This window comes from Rhinoraja longicauda, chromosome 40 (assembly GCF_053455715.1).
Source record: "Rhinoraja longicauda isolate Sanriku21f chromosome 40, sRhiLon1.1, whole genome shotgun sequence".
Classification (NCBI taxonomy): domain Eukaryota; kingdom Metazoa; phylum Chordata; class Chondrichthyes; order Rajiformes; family Arhynchobatidae; genus Rhinoraja; species Rhinoraja longicauda.
The window spans coordinates 14,576,338-14,594,403 of record NC_135992.1 but is presented as its reverse complement, the minus strand read 5'-3'; the positions used below and the strand labels follow the sequence as shown (position 1 = coordinate 14,594,403).

The following is an 18,066-nucleotide window of genomic DNA, read 5'->3' as shown; positions in this document are numbered from 1 at the left end:
AGGGGTGACGTAGAATCAGGAGATGTTGAATCAGTATGGATAAAAATGAGGAATTGTACGGGTAAAAAGACCCTAATGGGAGTTATCTATAGGCCCCCAAACAGTAGCCTCGACATAGGGTGCAAGTTGAATCAGGAGATAAAATTGGCGTGTCACAAATGTAATGCTACGGTGGTTATGGGAGATTTCAACATGCAGGTAGACTGGGAAAATCAGGTTGGAAATGGACCCCAGGAAAGAGAGTTTGTAGAGTGCCTTCGAGATGGATTCTTAGAACAGCTTGTACTGGAGCCTACCAGGGAGAAGGCAATTCTGGATTTAGTGTTGTGTAATGATCCTGATCTGATAAGGGGACTAGAGGTAAAAGAGCCATTAGGAGGCAGTGATCACAACATGATAAGTTTTACTCTGCAAATGGAAAGGCAGAAGGGAAAATCGGAAGTGTCAGTATTACAGTATAGCAAAGGGGATTACAGAGGCATGAGGTGGGAGCTGGCCAAAATTGACTGGAAGGAGGCCCTAGTAGGGAAGACGGTAGAACAGCAATGGCAGGTATTCCTGGGAATAATGCAGAGGTTGCAGGATCAATTTATCCCAAAGAGGCGGAAAGACTCTAAGGGGAGTAAGAGACACCTGTGGCTGACAAGGGAAGTCAAGGACAGCATAAAAATTAAGGAGAGGAAGTATAACATAGCAAAGAAGGGTGGGAAGACAGAGGATTGGGACTCTTTTAAAGAGCAACAAAAGTTAACTAAAAAGGCAATATGGGGAGAAAAGATGAGGTACGAGGGTAAACTAGCCAATAATATAAAGGAGGATAGCAAAAGTTTTTTTAGGTACGTGAAGAGGAAAAAAATAGTCAAGGCAAATGTGGGACCCTTGAAGACAGAAGCAGGGGAATTTATTATGGGGAACGAAGAAATGGCAGACGAGTTAAACTGTTACTTTGGATCTGTCTTCACTGAGGAAGATACACACAATCTCCCAAATGTTCTAGGGGCCGGAGAACCTAGGGTGATGGAGGAACTGAAGGAAATCCACATTAGGCAGGAAATGGTTTTGGGTAGACTGATGGGACTGAAGGCTGATAAATCCCCAGGGCCTGATGGTCTGCATCCCAGGGTACTTAAGGAGGTGGCTCTAGAAATAGTGGAAGCATTGGAGATCATTTTTCAATGTTCTATAGATTCAGGATCAGTTCCTGTGGATTGGAGGATAGCAAATGTTATCCCACTTTTTAAGAAAGGAGGGAGAGAGAAAACGGGTAATTATAGACCAGTTAGTCTGACATCAGTGGTGGGGAAGATGCTGGAGTCAATTATAAAAGACGAAATTGCTGAGCATTTGGATAGCAGTAACAGGATCATTCCGAGTCAGCATGGATTTACGAAGGGGAAATCATGCTTGACAAATCTACTGGAATTTTTTGAGGATGTAACTAGGAAAATTGACTGGGGAGAGTCGGTGGATGTGGTGTAACTCGACTTTCAGAAAGCCTTCGACAAGGTCCCACATAGGAGATTAGTAGGCAAAATTAGAGCACATGGTATTGGGGGTAGGGTACTGACATGGATAGAAAATTGGTTGACAGACAGAAAGCAAAGAGTGGGGATAAATGGGTCCCTTTCGGAATGGCAGGCAGTGACCAGTGGGGTACCGCAAGGTTCGGTGCTGGGACCCCAGCTATTTACGATATACATTAATGACTTAGATGAAGGGATTAAAAGTACCATTAGCAAATTTGCAGATGATACTAAGCTGGGGGGTAGTGTGAATTGTGAGGAAGATGCAATAAGGCTGCAGGGTGACTTGGACAGGTTGTGTGAGTGGGCGGATACATGGCAGATGCAGTTTAATGTAGATAAGTGTGAGGTTATTCACTTTGGAAGTAAGAATAGAAAGGCAGATTATTATCTGAATGGTGTCAAGTTAGGAAGAGGGGATGTTCAATGAGATTTGGGTGTCCTAGTAGTGCATCAGTTACTGAAAGGAAGCATGCAGGTACAGCAGGCAGTGAAGAAAGCCAATGGAATGTTGGCCTTCGTAACAAGAGGAGTTGAGTATAGGAGCAAAGAGGTCCTTCTACAGTTGTACCGGGCCCTGGTGAGACCGCACCTGGAGTACTGTGTGCAGTTTTGGTCTCCAAATTTGAGGAAGGATATTCTTGCTATTGAGGGCGTGCAGCGTAGGTTCACTCGGTTAATTCCCGGAATGGCGGGACTGTCGTATGTTGAAAGGCTGGAGCAATTAGGCTTGTATACACTGGAATTTAGAAGGATGAGGGGGGATCTTATTGAAACATATAAGATAATTAGGGGATTGGACACATTAGAGGCAGGAAACACGTTCCCAATGTTGGGGGAGTCCAGAACAAGGGGCCACAGTTTAAGAATAAGGGGTAGGCCATTTAGAACGGAGATGAGGAAAAACGTTTTCAGACAGACAGTGAAGGTGTGGAATTCTCTGCCTCAGAAGGCAGTGGAGGCCAGTTCGTTGGATGCTTTCAAGAGAGAGCTGGATAGAGCTCTTAAGGATTGCGGAGTGAGGGGGTATGGGGAGAAGGCAGGAACGGGGTACTGATTGAGAGTGATCAGCCATGATCGCATTGAATGGCGGTGTTGGCTCGAAGGGCTGAATGACCTATTCCTGCACCTATTGTCTATTGTCTATATGCTGGAGGTCTGAACCAAAACTGAAAACACTGGAAATACTGAGTAGTTCAAGCAGCCTCTGGAGAGAGAAAGAAAGGGTTAGAGTATAGAACTGATGATGTATTACCAGATCTTTAAGCAGGACTGAATGATTAGCTCGGTTTCTCCCTTACAGGATTAGAAACAGAAAATGCTAGAAACATCCAGCAGGTCAGGCATAAACTTTGGGGGAAAAGGGGACAGAATTAGAATAGGAATACTTTATTGTCACATGTAACTAGGCTCATTGAGAATCTTTGCATGCATACACAATGTATACAAATAGCAGCCACCTATGGCACTGACGTTACAAAGCACACCGACTTCCCCCCATCTGTCTCTCCCCTCCCCCCAGCGGATCCCAAACGCCGAGTCCTCCATTGTTCTTCCCTCTCCCACGCGGTGGTCCTCCACGCTCTCATCGACCGTCGGCCACGGATCGACGAGCGAGGCATCGCCGCCGTCGTCGCTGCAAGGCTTCACCACCGCCAAGGCCACATCTTCACGAGGCATTGATGTTTTGGATTGAAGATATTCGATCCTAAACAACGTTCTGTTGAAGCAATTTACTGTCTCAGTATTCAGTCAGTGCCAATCTTTACATTTCAGGCTTGATACTTTTATTATTGAGGGAAGAACTGCAGATGCTGGTTTAAATCGAAGGTAGACACAAAATGCTGGAGTAATTCAGCGGGACAGACAGTATTTCTGGAGAGAAGAAATGGGTGAAATTTTGGGTCGGGACAGTGAAGAAGGGTCTCGACATAAAACATCACCCATTCCTCTCTCCAGAGATGCTGCCTGTCTAAGTTACTCCAGCATTTTGTGTCTGCTTTTATTAATGGTGATACCTTTTCACCTACATTGATGCTGAAGTTCATGATTTCACATAATTTTTCCCTTATGCTGCATCATTTCTTCCTTCCATGGTCAAAACTGCATTGTTCCATTCTCAGAGCACATGATCATGAAATGCTCTTGGCTCTTGACCTGACTATAGATGTCTATTGTCATATTGTCTCATACAAATTACAATATTGAGCAGGGGAGTGAAAGTACTTGAGAGTACGATTGTACAGAAAAAGTGAAAGGTGGTAACCAAGTTTGGTTACACTTTGACAGTTGTGTCTGAGTCAGCTATGTGATAATTTAATTTTGTATGCTCTGCCATAAACTTGTCTCTTTTTCTTCTTGCATATGGCGTGCACAGCCTAAAGTTGAAGGCCATAAACTTGTAGATTCCAGGCTCAAGTGGCTTATTCTTGACTGGGATAGCTGAGCATAAAACACTTCAAAATTATGGGTGGGTAAAATTGAGGCTGACCGTGAATTCCTCCAGTCAAATATCGCATTCACTTGTTCTTTCTTAGCTTGTTCACTTAAGTGCTGGAGAAACTTAGTGGGTCAGGCAGCATCTCTGGAGATCATGGATAGGTGACAATTTGGGTTTAGATGCTGCCTGACCCACTGAGTTACTCCAACACTTTGTGTCTTTTTTTGTATAAACCAGCATCTGTAGTTCCTTATGTCCAAGAATATTCACTTGGTTGGATGCAGATTGCTGGCTAAGAGGAGAGTGGTTTGGCCGAGGGTGGAGCAGAGATTGATTGTGGAAGTATCCAACAGCCTCATTATTAAGTAATTATTAAAGCTATTTTCCCTGTCTATGCCTTTCATAATGTTTTAGGGAAAACATGGAACAGTACAGCACGGCAACAGGCCCTTCAGCCTGCAACGTCTATGCCGAATATGCTCATTCCAACTAATCTCCTCTGCTTGCATGTGATTTCTATCCCTCCATCCCTGCCGATTCACGTGCCTATCTAAACGCCTCTTAAATGCCACTATTCAATCTGCTTCCACTACCACTCCCAGCAACACGTTCCAAACACTGATTATTCTCTGTTTAAAATAAACGGCTCCCCACACATCTTTTTAAACTTCCTCACTCCCCCGACTTTAAAACCTTACCCTGCTTGTCTTTGACATTTCCACCCCGAGGAAAAAGATTTTGGCTGTCTATCCTATCTACTCCCCTATCATTTCAAATACCTCTATCAGGTTGCTCTTAGCCTTCATTTCAGAGAAACCAATCCAAGTTTGTCCAAGCTTTCCTTATAGTTAATACCCTGCTAATCCAGGCAGCATCCTGGTAAACATCTTCTGCATCCTCTCCAAAAACTCCATATCCTTCCTACAATGGAGCAAGCAGGACTGCACACTGCTGTGAATGCAGCCTAGCCAAATTTCAACAAAGCTGCAACATCACTTCTTGATTCTTGTACTCAATGCCGTGACTGATGAAGGCGAGCCTACTATATGCCTTCTTCACCACTCTATCTACTAGTGTTGCACTTTCAGGGATATCTGGACTTGGACCCCAAGATCTCTCTGCACATCAATACTGTTAATGGTCTTGTTATTAACTGTTTACTTTCCCTTGACCTCCCAAAGTGCAACGCTCACACTTTTTAAAAACTCCATCTACCACTTCTTTATCCTTAACTGTAACTGATCTTTAACAGTTAATGTTGCTGCCTCATAGTCCAGGGACTCGGGTTTAATACTGATCTGTGGTGCTGCCTATGTGGAATTTGTGTGTTCTCTCCATGATAGAGAGTTTCAGTTCAGTTTATTTTATTGTCACATGAAAAGCTTTTGTTGCATGCTAACCAGTCAGTGGAAAGACAATACATGATTACAATAGACAATAGACAATAGACAATAGGTGCAGGAGTAGGCCATTCAGCCCTTCGAGCCAGCACCGCCATTCAATGCGATCATGGCTGATCACTCTCAATCAGTACCCCGTTCCTGCCTTCTCCCCATACCCCCTCACTCCGCTATCCTTAAGAGCTCTATCCAGCTCTCTCTTGAAAGCATCCAACGAACTGGCCTCCACTGCCTTCTGAGGCAGAGAATTCCACACCTTCACCACTCTCTGACTGAAAAAGTTCTTCCTCATCTCCGTTCTAAATGGCCTACCCCTTATTCTTAAACTGTGGCCCCTTGTTCTGGACTCCCCCAACATTGGGAACATGTTTCCTGCCTCTAATGTGTCCAATCCCCTAATTATCTTATATGTTTCAATAAGATCCCCCCTCATCCTTCTAAATTCCAGTGTATACAAGCCCAATCGCTCCAGCCTTTCAACATACGACAGTCCCGCCATTCCGGGAATTAACCTAGTGAACCTACACTGCACGCCCTCCATAGCAAGAATATCCTTCCTCAAATTTGGAGACCAAAACTGCACACAGTACTCCAGGTGCGGTCTCACCAGGGCCCGGTACAACTGTAGAAGGACCTCTTTGCTCCTATACTCAACTCCTCTTGTTACGAAGGCCAACATTCCATTGGCTTTCTTCACTGCCTGCTGTACCTGCATGCTTCCTTTCATTGACTGATGCACTAGGACACCCAGATCTCGTTGAACTCCCCCTCCTCCTAACTTGACACCATTCAGATAATAATCTGCCTTTCTATTCTTACTTCCAAAGTGAATAACCTCACACTTATCTACATTAAACTGCATCTGCCATGTATCTGCCCACTCACACAACCTGTCCAAGTCACCCTGCAGCCTTATTGCATCTTCCTCACAATTCACACTACCCCCCAGCTTAGTATCATCTGCAAATTTGCTAATGGTACTTTTAATCCCTTCGTCTAAGTCATTAATCTATATCGTAAATAGCTGGGGTCCCAGCACCGAACCTTGCGGTACCCCACTGGTCACTGCCTCCCATTCCGAAAGGGACCCATTTATCCCCACTCTTTGCTTTCTGTCTGTCAACCAATTTTCTATCCATGTCAGTACCCTACCCCCAATACCATGTGCCCTAATTTTGCCCACTAATCTCCTGTGTGGGACCTTGTCGAAGGCTTTCTGAAAGTCGAGGTACACCACATCCACTGACTCTCCCTTGTCAATTTTCCTAGTTACATCCTCAAAAAATTCCAGTAGATTTGTCAAGCATGATTTCCCCTTCGTAAATCCATGCTGACTCGGAATGATCCCGTTACTGCTATCCAAATGCTCAGCAATTTCGTCTTTTATAATTGACTCCAGCATCTTCCCCACCACTGATGTCAGACTAACTGGTCTATAATTACCCGTTTTCTCTCTCCCTCCTTTCTTAAAAAGTGGGGTAACATTTGCTATCCTCCAATCCACCGGAACTGATCCTGAATCTATAGAACATTGAAAAATGATCTCCAATGCTTCCACTATTTCTAGAGCCACCTCCTTAAGTACCCTGGGATTCAGACTATCAGGCCCTGGGGATTTATCAGCCTTCAGTCCCATCAGTCTACCCAAAACCATTTCCTGCCTAATGTGGATTTCCTTCAGTTCTTCCATCACCCTAGGTTCTCCGACCCCTAGAACATTTGGGAGATTGTGTGTATCTTCCTCAGTGAAGACAGATCCAAAGTAACGGTTTAACTCGTCTGCCATTTCTTTGTTCCCCATAATAAATTCCCCTGTTTCTGTCTTCAAGGGACCCACATTTGCCTTGACTATTTTTTTCCTCTTCACGTACCTAAAAAAACTTTTGCTATCCTCCTTTATATTATTGGCTAGTTTACCCTCGTACCTCATCTTTTCTCCCCGTATTGCCTTTTTAGTTAACTTTTGTTGCTCTTTAAAAGAGTCCCAATCCTCTGTCTTCCCACTCTTCTTTGCCATGTTATACTTCCTCTCCTTAATTTTTATGCTGTCCCTGACTTCCCTTGTCAGCCACAGGTGTCTCTTACTCCCCTTAGAGTCTTTCCGCCTCTTTGGAATAAATTGATCCTGCAACCTCTGCATTATTCCCAGGAATACCTGCCATTGCTGTTCTACCGTCTTCCCTGCTAGGGCCTCCTTCCAGTCAATTTTGGCCAGCTCCTGCCTCATGCCTCTGTAATCCCCTTTGCTATACTGTAATACCGACACTTCCGATTTTCCCTTCTGCCTTTCCATTTGCAGAGTAAAACTTATCATGTTGTGATCACTGCCTCCTAATGGCTCTTTTACCTCTAGTCCCCTTATCAGATCAGGATCATTACACAACACTAAATCCAGAATTGCCTTCTCCCTGGTAGGCTCCAGTACAAGCTGTTCTAAGAATCCATCTCGAAGGCACTCTACAAACTCTCTTTCCTGGGGTCCATTTCCAACCTGATTTTCCCAGTCTACCTGCATGTTGAAATCTCCCATAACCACCGTAGCATTACATTTTTGACACGCCAATTTTATCTCCTGATTCAACTTGCACCCTATGTCGAGGCTACTGTTTGGGGGCCTATAGATAACTCCCATTAGGGTCTTTTTACCCTTACAATTTCTCATTTCTATCCATACTGATTCAACATCTCCTGATTCTATGTCACCCCTTGCAAGGGAATGAATATCATTCCTTACCATCAGAGCAACCCCACCCCCTCTGCCCACCTGTCTGTCTTTTCTATACGTTGTGTACCCCTGAATATTCAGTTCCCAGCCCTGGTCCTCTTGTAGCCATGTCTCAGTGATCCCTACAACATCATACTTGCCCATGACTAACTGAGCCTCAAGCTCATCCACTTTATTTTTTATACTACGCGCATTTAAGTACAACACTTTAACTTCTGTATTCACCTCCCCTCTCACATCGGTCACAATTGGCCCTGCCCTTAATTTCTTTTCCCCTCTAGAACTTCTGTTCCCATTCTTCCGAGAGTCTTTTGCAATATCTCCTGTATTCCCTTTTTTTACCTCATCTTCATATTCACAATTTGTCAACCCCTCCCCCCCACTACTTAGTTTAAAGCCACAGGTGTCACACTAGCAAACCTGCCTGCCAGAATGTTTGTCCCCCTGCTGTTAAGATGTAACCCGTCCCTTTTGTACAAGTCACCCCTAGCCCAGAAGAGATCCCAGTGGTCCAGAAATCTAAATCCCTGCTCTCTGCACCAGCCCCTCAGCCATATATTCATACCCTCTATCTCTCTGTTCCTGGCCTCACCAGCACGAGGTACCGGTAGCAGTCCAGAGATAACCACCTTCGACGTCCTACTTCTCAGTGTTTTTCCCAACTCTCTAAACTCCCGCTGTAGCACCTCCTTCCTCTTCCGCCCGACGTCATTCGTGCCCACATGCACAACGACTTCAGGTTGCTCGCCTTCCCTCACTAGGATTTTCTGAAGCCGGTCCGTGATGTGTTGAACCCTGGCACCAGGGAGGCAACAGACCATCCTCAAGTCCCTCCTGCTGCCACAGAATATTCTATCCGTCCCTCGGACGATGGAGTCACCGATCACTACGGCTCTTCCTGACTTCGGTCTCCCCTGTCGAGTATCCTTGCCAACAGGTCCGCCACTCGGACTGCAAACGTCTTCTGCCCCGACAGTTCCCAAGAGGGTATACCTATTTGCAATAGGCACAGCCATTGGGGTCTCCTGTAGTCCACGTCCACTCCCCCCTGAAACAGTCTCCCACCTTCGCTCGACCTGGACACTTGGCGTGACAGCCTCACAATAGGTCCTGTCGAGGAAACTCTCGCATTCCCGGATGGCCCTGAGGTCATCCAACTGCCTCTCCAACTTCACCACACGTCCCTTCAGGAGCTGCACCTGGACACAGTTCTTGCAGGTGTAGCTCCCAGAAGCTCCAGCGACATCCCTGTCTTCCCACATCCTGCAGGAAACACAGTGCCTTGTGTCTGGCTTAAAACAATTGTACCCTCCTCACCTCAGCCTCCTCGCCAAAGACTCGCACTTCCCTCACTGGGCACTTCCCTCACTGGGCACTTCCCTCACTGGGCACTTCCCTCACTGGGCACTTCCCTCACTGGGCACTTCCCTCACTGGGCACTTCCCTCACTGGGCACTTCCCTCACTGGGCACTTCCCTCACTGGGCACTTCCCTCACTGGGCACTTCCCTCACTGGGCACTTCCCTCACTGGGCACTTCCCTCACTGGGCACTTCCCTCACTGGGCACTTCCCTCACTGGGCACTTCCCTCACTGGGCACTTCCCTCACTGGGCACTTCCCTCACTGGGCACTTCCCTCACTGGGCACTTCCCTCACTGGGCACTTCCCTCACTGGGCACTTCCCTCACTGGGCACTTCCCTCACTGGGCACTTCCCTCACTGGGCACTTCCCTCACTGGGCACTTCCCTCACTGGGCACTTCCCTCACTGGGCACTTCCCTCACTGGGCACTTCCCTCACTGGGCACTTCCCTCACTGGGCACTTCCCTCACTGGGCACTTCCCTCACTGGGCACTTCCCTCACTGGGCACTTCCCTCACTGGGCACTTCCCTCACTGGGCACTTCCCTCACTGGGCACTTCCCTCACTGGGCTGCACCCTTTTGCAAGTCTTACTTATATCACCAATTAAATTGCCTGATTGTCCAATTTATCTGCCTTTTCCACTGTAATTAGCACTCACTTGTCTTCTCAGCCAACGGGTGTCCTTGCTCTGCTCCCGGACTTTTCAAACTGACTACTAGCGTCCTTTTGGCGCTCTTTTTAAACTGCCTTTTCCACTGTAATTGGCACTCACTTGTCTTCTCAGCCAACGGGCGTCCTTGCTCTGCTCCCGGACTTTTCAAACTGACTACTAGCGTCCTTTTGGCGCTCTTTTTAAACTGCCTTTTCCACTGTAATTAGCACTCACTTGTCTTCTCAGCCAACGGGCGTCCTTGCTCTGTTCCCGGACTTTTACAGTCGAGTCATTTACAGTGTATAGATACCTGATAAGGGAAGAACGTTTAGTGCAAGGTAAAGCCAGTAAAGTCCAATCAAAGATTGTCCGTGGGGTCACCAACGGAGTGCTCTGGCTTCCTCTTAGCCCTAAGTACTGCTGGATAGGTTAATTGGGCACAGTATATAGGTAGGCAGCGAAGAAGAATCAAAAAGGAGTTAATGGCCATTTGAGAGGTAAAATGGCAGAGTTGCAGCATATGGATCCTCCCCAAATTTAAAATGTCTGACTTGTATACAGCCCTTACAAACAAATTAACATTTGGGGCACAGGCGCGATGGATTTGCTAACCGCTGTGGGCTGTGCAAGCATCTTCTTTGGGAACTTAGTTTGTGACAACATCTTAAATGCTTGGTTTAACTACACATTGCCCTCGGAGGGCTATGTTTGTATTTAAACATACTGCTGGACAGCCGCATTTCCAACTTGTGAACTGTACAAGTTACAAATATTTTTCTGGAACGGAACCCTGTTGTAACCTAGGGAGGAGTTGTAAATAAGATGAGAGCAGATGGGATTGGATTACTCTGGAGACTGGCATGGATCCGGTATGCAAAACAGCCTCCTGGGGCATATAAGTAAAAATATTTATTTGAATGTGCAGCTTTTTAATCTTGTGCATATGGAAAAAAAAATGATATCCTAATTTTTTTTTGTTTCAAATCAGACAGGAAAAGGAAGACATTGGAGCAGCAGGAGGTAGCTGCCATCATTGCTTCTAATGGAATATCTTAATCTTGTTTTGAAGGTAGTTGCATAACGTGAGAACATGGCAGAAGCACATCAGGCCGTTGCCTTTCAGTTCACTGTCACGCCAGAGGGCATCGACCTACAACTCAGTCGTAATGCATTGAAAGAAATCTACCTATCAGGCATCAGGGCCTGGAAGAAGAAATGTAACAGAATCAAGGTGAGGGCATTCCATTACGAATCCGATCTACCCAGAAACTAATACATTTAGGAAATTAATTTTTAAATTGTTACTCTCGATCAAATTACAATTAGATGCCACAACAGATGGTCAAATGTACTGAAGGGATTTCGATGTTAGGCCTTTGGGTTACAACAACCAAAAATATTTGGCCAACTGTGGCCTCCACTAACTACAAGCCTCTGGAAGGAACAAGCCCTGAAAAGCCCTCGCTTTCTAGTTAATGATAAAACCCTCTCTTTTTGGGTGATAGTGCCAAAGAAGAAATATACACGCTAATTTGAAAAAGGTTGGAAAATCGACACAGATATTACATTTTAAATGGCTGTGTGGTTGTCATTTTCTATAACTATATTAATTAAAATAAAAGGTTTGAAGAATGCAGATCATTTAATATTTGTTGGAAGATTTTGGATTGAGCTATCGTTGTTTTCCCACTGCAAAGTGTATTGTGCAATGCAACATATTGGCTCCTTTCCTGTATTATTTTTGTTTAATCAATGTGTTTCCTTTGCCTCTTTTCAGAACAATTTTATGACCGGTGTTTATCCAGCTAGCCCATCCAGCTGGATTTTTGTAGTGCTGACGGTAGTAGGTACAATGTACACAAGAGTTGATCCCTCCATGGGCCTGATAGCCATGCTTAGAGAACACCTCCCTCTAAAGTGAGTGATTATCAATAACTGGCACGTCAGTGGTACCTCATAGTTACACTGATACTTCATTGGTACAGACTGACTTTTAGATGCTAATTATCTTACTTTTAAAGTGAAAGACAACCTAAATAAATTGGCTATGTAACTTTGAAAGATATGACAATGAAGAAGCAATATTTAATATAAGAAGATAACTGCAGATGCTGGTACAAATCGAAGGTATTTATTCACAAAATGCTGGAGTAACTCAGCAGGTCAGGCAGCATCTCAGGAGAGAAGGAATGGGTGACGTTTCGGGTCGACCCGAAACGTCACCCATTCCTTATCTCCCGAGATGCTGCCTGACCTGCTGAGTTACTCCAGCATTTTGTGAAGCAATATTTAATGTTTGAAGAATTGATAAACAGTTTACAACACGTGTCTCCTTCTCTGGTACAGTATCCCAAAAAGAAAGGGTGATGCATCTATGACTAAAAAATCTTAAAGATAGTATTGGATCTCTAAGCTAAAGAATCAAGGAATAGGCTTTGACAAGAAGGCCAAGACACTAATAAATATACCAAGGAAAGTTAGAACTGAAAGTTAATCTAGTGAGGGTGGGGAAAACATGGAAGAAAAAGCTTCATGCATGTGTGTAAAGGAAACTTTTAGCAAATGATAATGTAGAGTTCTTACAGAATGAGACAGGTGGAATTATACTAGAGATTAAGAATATGGCAGTAAAATTAACAAATATTTAATGCCAGTCTTCCCAGAAGAAGGCACAAAATCTTTTTATACTTTTGTGTATTAACGGGTATCTCCAGTTCTTTGTTGTGTAAGAAAATAACTGCAGATGCTGGTACAAATCGAAGGTATTTGTTTCACAAAATGCTGGAGTAACTCAGCAGGTCAGGCAGCATCTCAGGAGAGAAGAGGTGACGTTTCGGGTCGAGACCCTTCTTCAGTTCTTTGTTTTTACATTTGCAACAGAAATACAGATATGTTTATGGGGTGAGGTCAGAATTGTACTTGGAGAGTATTATTCTCCAGACAAGATTGAAAGGGGATCTCATTGAAACGTACGATTATTTATGGGGTTTGCCTGGGAAGATATGGAATTTAATATAATCAAGTCATCATTTTAAAACAAGGGGTCCTATGAGTTGAGAAGAAAGTTCTTCATCCAGAGGGTTTGAATCGTTGAAAATCTCCGCCCAAGAGAACTATGGAGAATTGTTAGGTGAACATATTTAAGAGATGAATACATTTTTATGTTAAGAGAATCGAGCAACACTGGGGATACTTCATGCCTCCGATCTATTGGATGACAGAGTAGATATGAATGAATGAATACTTTATACTTTATTGTCACATGTTACAAGTCACAGTGAAATTCGTTGCTTGCATACCCAAGGTATGCAAATAGTTGCCCATAAAGGGCAATTACAAAGAACCCCCGTGCCAGGTCCCTCTTTGTTCTCCCCCTTCCCTCCCCATCCCCCTCCACCACGGCAGTCCCCCATAACAGGTCCACCTTTGTTCCTGCTGTGAATAATAGTATTCTCCTGCTTTTAATTTTATGTTTGTTCCCGATCACACACCAGGTGCAATTTAAAAAGACTAATTAAACTACCTACATACATGTCTTTGGGATCTGAAAGGAAACCAGAGCACTTGGGAGAAATGTGCAGGTTACAGGGAGAATGCACCAGAGGTCAGCATTGAACATAGGTCACTGGAGCAGTGAGAAAGCAGCTCTACTGACTGTGCTGCCTGTGGGCAGTTGTAGTATTTGTACCACCTGTTATATTCAGTCTGTCATTTTACTTGTGATCTTTTCATTGGCACTGAAATATTTTAGAATGACTACAAATTCTTTATTTGTACAATTGCTCTTTAACATATAACACTTGTTTATCTTTTGTAGACGATATATGTCACATCATGGTCAAAGCATGGTGAGCGCTCTGCTCTTTGCAACAGGATTATGGCTTGCACTGATTTTTGTTATGCGGCAGATCCTCAAAACCCTTCTCTCCTACCATGGCTGGATGTTTGAAGAACATGGCAAGGTGTCCAATACCACCAAAGTCTGGTTTGTAAGTGCTGAAGCCTCAACTAATCTCTTGCTATTCAATAACTCAAGAGAAAAAAAAAATCGCCCCATTTTCTCCCAAACCACAAGCTTGTAAAGATTCTGACTCATTTCTGGAGGTATAGCAGCTGAAAATTTTACTTACATTTACTGTCTCTTCGGCCCACCAAGTCCATGCCAACTATTTACTTTCCCCATCACATTTTCATACCAGTACTTTGTTATTCCACTTCACATCGCTCCCTAAGAACATTATGGACAATTACCTACAACCCCCACACATCTTTGGGAGGAAACCAGAGCACCAGAGGAACCCAATGAGGTTATTCTCTGCCACAGAGGGCAGTGGAGGCCAAATCACTGGATGAATTTAAGAGAGAGTTAGATAGATCTCTGGGGGCTAGTGGCATCAAGGGATATGGGGAGAAGTTGGGCACAGGTTATGGATTGTGGTTGATCAGCCATGATCACAATGAATGGCGGGTATTTATTTCACAAAATGCTGGAGTAACTCAGGAGAGAAGGAATGGGTGACCTTTCAGGTCGAGACCCCTCTTCAGACTGGATCAGTCTGAAGAAGGGTCTCGACCCAAAACGTCACCCATTCCTTCTCTCCTGAGATGCTGCCTGACCTGCTGAGTTACTCCAGCATTTTGTGAAATAAATACCTTCAATTTTGTACCAGCATCTGCAGTTATTTTCTTACAATGAATGGCGATGCTGGCTCGAAGGGCCGAATGGCCTCCTCCTGCACTTATTTTCTATGCTCCTATGTTATAGGGAGAATGTGCAAACTCCCCACAGACAGCTCCCAACTCGGGATCAAAACCGGGTCTCTGACGCTGGAGCAGAGCCTCTACCAGCTGTGCCACTGTGCCGGCCTAATTCTTGATACGTGCAAGCAATGAGTAAGATTAGTGACCAAGATATCCAAATTTGGAACTAATTCTGTCCTCATGCCGCCTACAAATGTGCACCAAGAAGTATCTGTTTCACAGGCATATGAACTGACTTACTACTTTCCTAATCAAATGTATTATTTCCAATTGAAATACCCTTGCACCACTTTGACTGAAACCAGCCAAATTAGCTGGAGTGTCATTTAATCTTGGGATCTCCTTTGACTATACATCTTAATTACTCAACATCTTGCCCAGTGGTATTTAGACAATATTTAGGTAGTCTGAGTCAGTTTCTTCAACACATTAAACTCAAATGGAAGAATCTAATGAGACAGGAATGCAAATATCAATGTTAATGAATTGCTTGAGCTTGCTGGATTGGATTGCCCTAACATGAATGCTCATGTTACACTTGCAGGGTTTGGTTCAGTACTTTTGCATTAACTAGGGGAAATTAGAAAGTCCCCAATTGACTCACTACCTGATGCCGTATAGTTCATCTGGGGCTATGCCTAGAATTTTGGAGTGTTTCCATGGTATCAGGCCATGGGGAGAATTAATCTTCCAGACTTGCTATCCTTGATCACTATGCAGACATTGTGTGAAGATAAGCGAGCTGGCCATTGCTGTCTGATTTATTTAATATGTAGGAAGGAACTGGTTTACACTGAAGATAGACACAAAATGCTGGAGTGACTCCGGCTCAGGCAGCATCTCTGGATAGAAGGAATGGATGACGTTTCGGGTCGAGACCCTTCAGATATGAATGTGAATAACTGATATGAATATTTTAATATTTGGGAAAGAGCCTGAAGTTCATTTTAATCCAGTGCCGATGGAAAAACACCTTAAAGAATTAGTCCTGCACTCAAGTAATGGACAAAAATGAAAGTAACTTTTGGTTTATGATTCTCTTTCAGACACTAGTGAAGATCTTCTCAGGTCGTAAACCAATGTTATACAGTTTCCAGAACTCCCTCCCACGCCTGCCTGTTCCACCTGTAACAGACACTTTACGAAGGGTAAGAGGAAGACTTTTAAAGGTCAAGCAGAATTTTAGTATGGTTAATCTTGTGGCAAAAGCAAAGGACTTGAATTCAATCACAGACTATTCAATTGTGAAATCTTTGTATCATTTAACTTGAGACACTATCACTGTCCTCTGGGGAGTAAGTGAAATTGTTTGTACATTTAGATCAAGGAATTATGTATCAAGAGCTAAGGCAGAAGCTCGGAACTGGGCCAGAGCAGATTATTTAGGGTAGTATAGGATGGTGGGATCTGTAGCCTGCATTTATTCGGTGTCGTTCAGTTCGCAAACAGTGATTGGAGTGCTGAGTGAGGAGCTGCCTTGAAGGCCACATAGGTGAAGGACAAACCTTATAGAGCTGGGAGATCATATTGGCTTTCGGTGTGCAATATCTGTTTGATGACATAACTGATGTTTTTTGGAGCTCAATATTTCCAGTTAATGAACCCGCTAAAACATAATGGATTGCAGAACACGTTCAGCAGCAAGACTGTGCCCTCCTCTCTCCTCCCTCTTTCACCAGTGCTATTTAAATAAAAACATAGCACAAAAAGTAAGGAAATTTGTGTTTGGTAGATTATTTCTTTGTTGTAACAATGCTTCTTGGCAATAAATCTTATACCGTTGGAAAGCCTGTTTATTTCCCTTTTAAATGGTGCCACATTTGTAAGTCAAGTCAAGTCAAGTCAATTTTATTTGTATAGCACATTTAAAAACAACCCACGTTGACCAAAGTGCTGTACATCTGATTAGGTACTAAGGAAAAAAATGAAACGTACAGTAGCACGCAAACAGTTCACAGTGCCTCCTCAATGAGCCTCAAACGCTAGGGAGTAGAAATAGGTTTTGAGCCTGGACTTAAAGGAGTCGATGGAGGGGGCAGTTCTGATGGGGAGAGGGATGCTGTTCCACAGTCTAGGAGCTGCAACCGCAAAAGCGCGGTCACCCCTGAGCTTAAGCCTAGACCGCGGGATAGTGAGTAGCCCCAAGTCGGCTGACCTGAGGGACCTGGAGTTAGAGAGGGGGGTTAGAAGATTTTTGATGTGGGGGGGGAATGTCCATTTAGGGCTTTATACGTGAATAGGAGGAGCTTGAAGTTGATTCTGTACCGTACAGGGAGCCAGTGGAGAGAGGCTAGAATCGGGGTGATGTGGTCCCTTTTACGGGTACCCGTCAGGAGTCTCGCTGCGGCGTTTTGGACCAGTTGCAGGCGGGACAGGGAAGATTGGCTGATCCCAGTGTATAGGGAGTTGCAGTAGTCTAGGCGGGAGGAAATGAAAGCGTGAATGATTTTTTCTGTGTCGTCGAATTGGGGGAAAGGTTTGATTTTAGCTATGAAATTTTAGTAAGGAACATGCATTTGTGGGATGAGCAGCAGAGCTGAGTATATGGGTTGCACCCATGAAAAATTTGCCAAATCTTCTCTGCCAATGCCAAACAGCTTATTCTGCTGTTGCTATTGACTATTGTTTTGAGCTTCTGGTACCCCCAGGTGCTGACAATCAGGTGCCTGATTGGCACCTGATTGGCAGCATCTGTGAGCATGGGCCCTGCTACAGTGGTCAGTAGGTGTCTGCTCCAAGAATCGACATGCCACGTTTGACTGATCTGGATAGGGCCCGTGCGATAGGGCAACTTCAAGCTGATGTTCCGCAAAACCAAGTTGCGGCATTATTTGGAGTGAGCCCTAGTACCATCTCCAAAGTGAAGGCCAAGTTCCATATAACGGGGGATGTCAGAGACAGGCCGCAAAGTGGGCGTCCCAAGAAGACGACACCCGAAGAAGACCGTTTCCTCACCCTGTCAGCACTTAGGAACCGTAGGCTGTCTTCTACAGATTTGCAGTCAAGGTTTGCAGGACGATATGGCCGACGGCTCTCTGCCCAGACAATTCGGAACAGACTGCACGCAGCCGATCTCCGGTCTCATAGGGCTGCCAGGAGGCCTGCCATGACTGCCCTTCACCGTCAGGCCCGTTTGCGCTGGTGTCGGCAACACGTGCACTGGAACCTGAACATGTGGAGGAATGTTATGTTCAGCGATG

At 44.6% G+C, this 18,066-nt stretch overlaps 1 protein-coding gene across 7 annotated transcripts in view; it reads left to right on the top strand.

Annotated features, from left to right (window-relative positions):
- Window positions 1-18,066, top strand: part of LOC144611427 (carnitine O-palmitoyltransferase 1, liver isoform-like) — a 79,973-nt gene that overhangs the window by 22,874 nt on the left and 39,033 nt on the right. For all 7 annotated transcript variants that reach the window (XR_013549518.1, XR_013549517.1, XR_013549519.1 and 4 more), the window contains exons 2-5: window positions 11,175-11,336; window positions 11,883-12,022; window positions 13,923-14,094; window positions 15,913-16,014. Coding sequence is in view for 4 of the 7 variants with exons in the window: in XM_078430506.1 (XP_078286632.1) it covers window positions 11,196-11,336; window positions 11,883-12,022; window positions 13,923-14,094; window positions 15,913-16,014 (555 nt within the window). In the remaining 3 variants the exon portion in view is untranslated. The remainder of the gene's footprint in view (window positions 1-11,174; window positions 11,337-11,882; window positions 12,023-13,922; window positions 14,095-15,912; window positions 16,015-18,066) is intronic.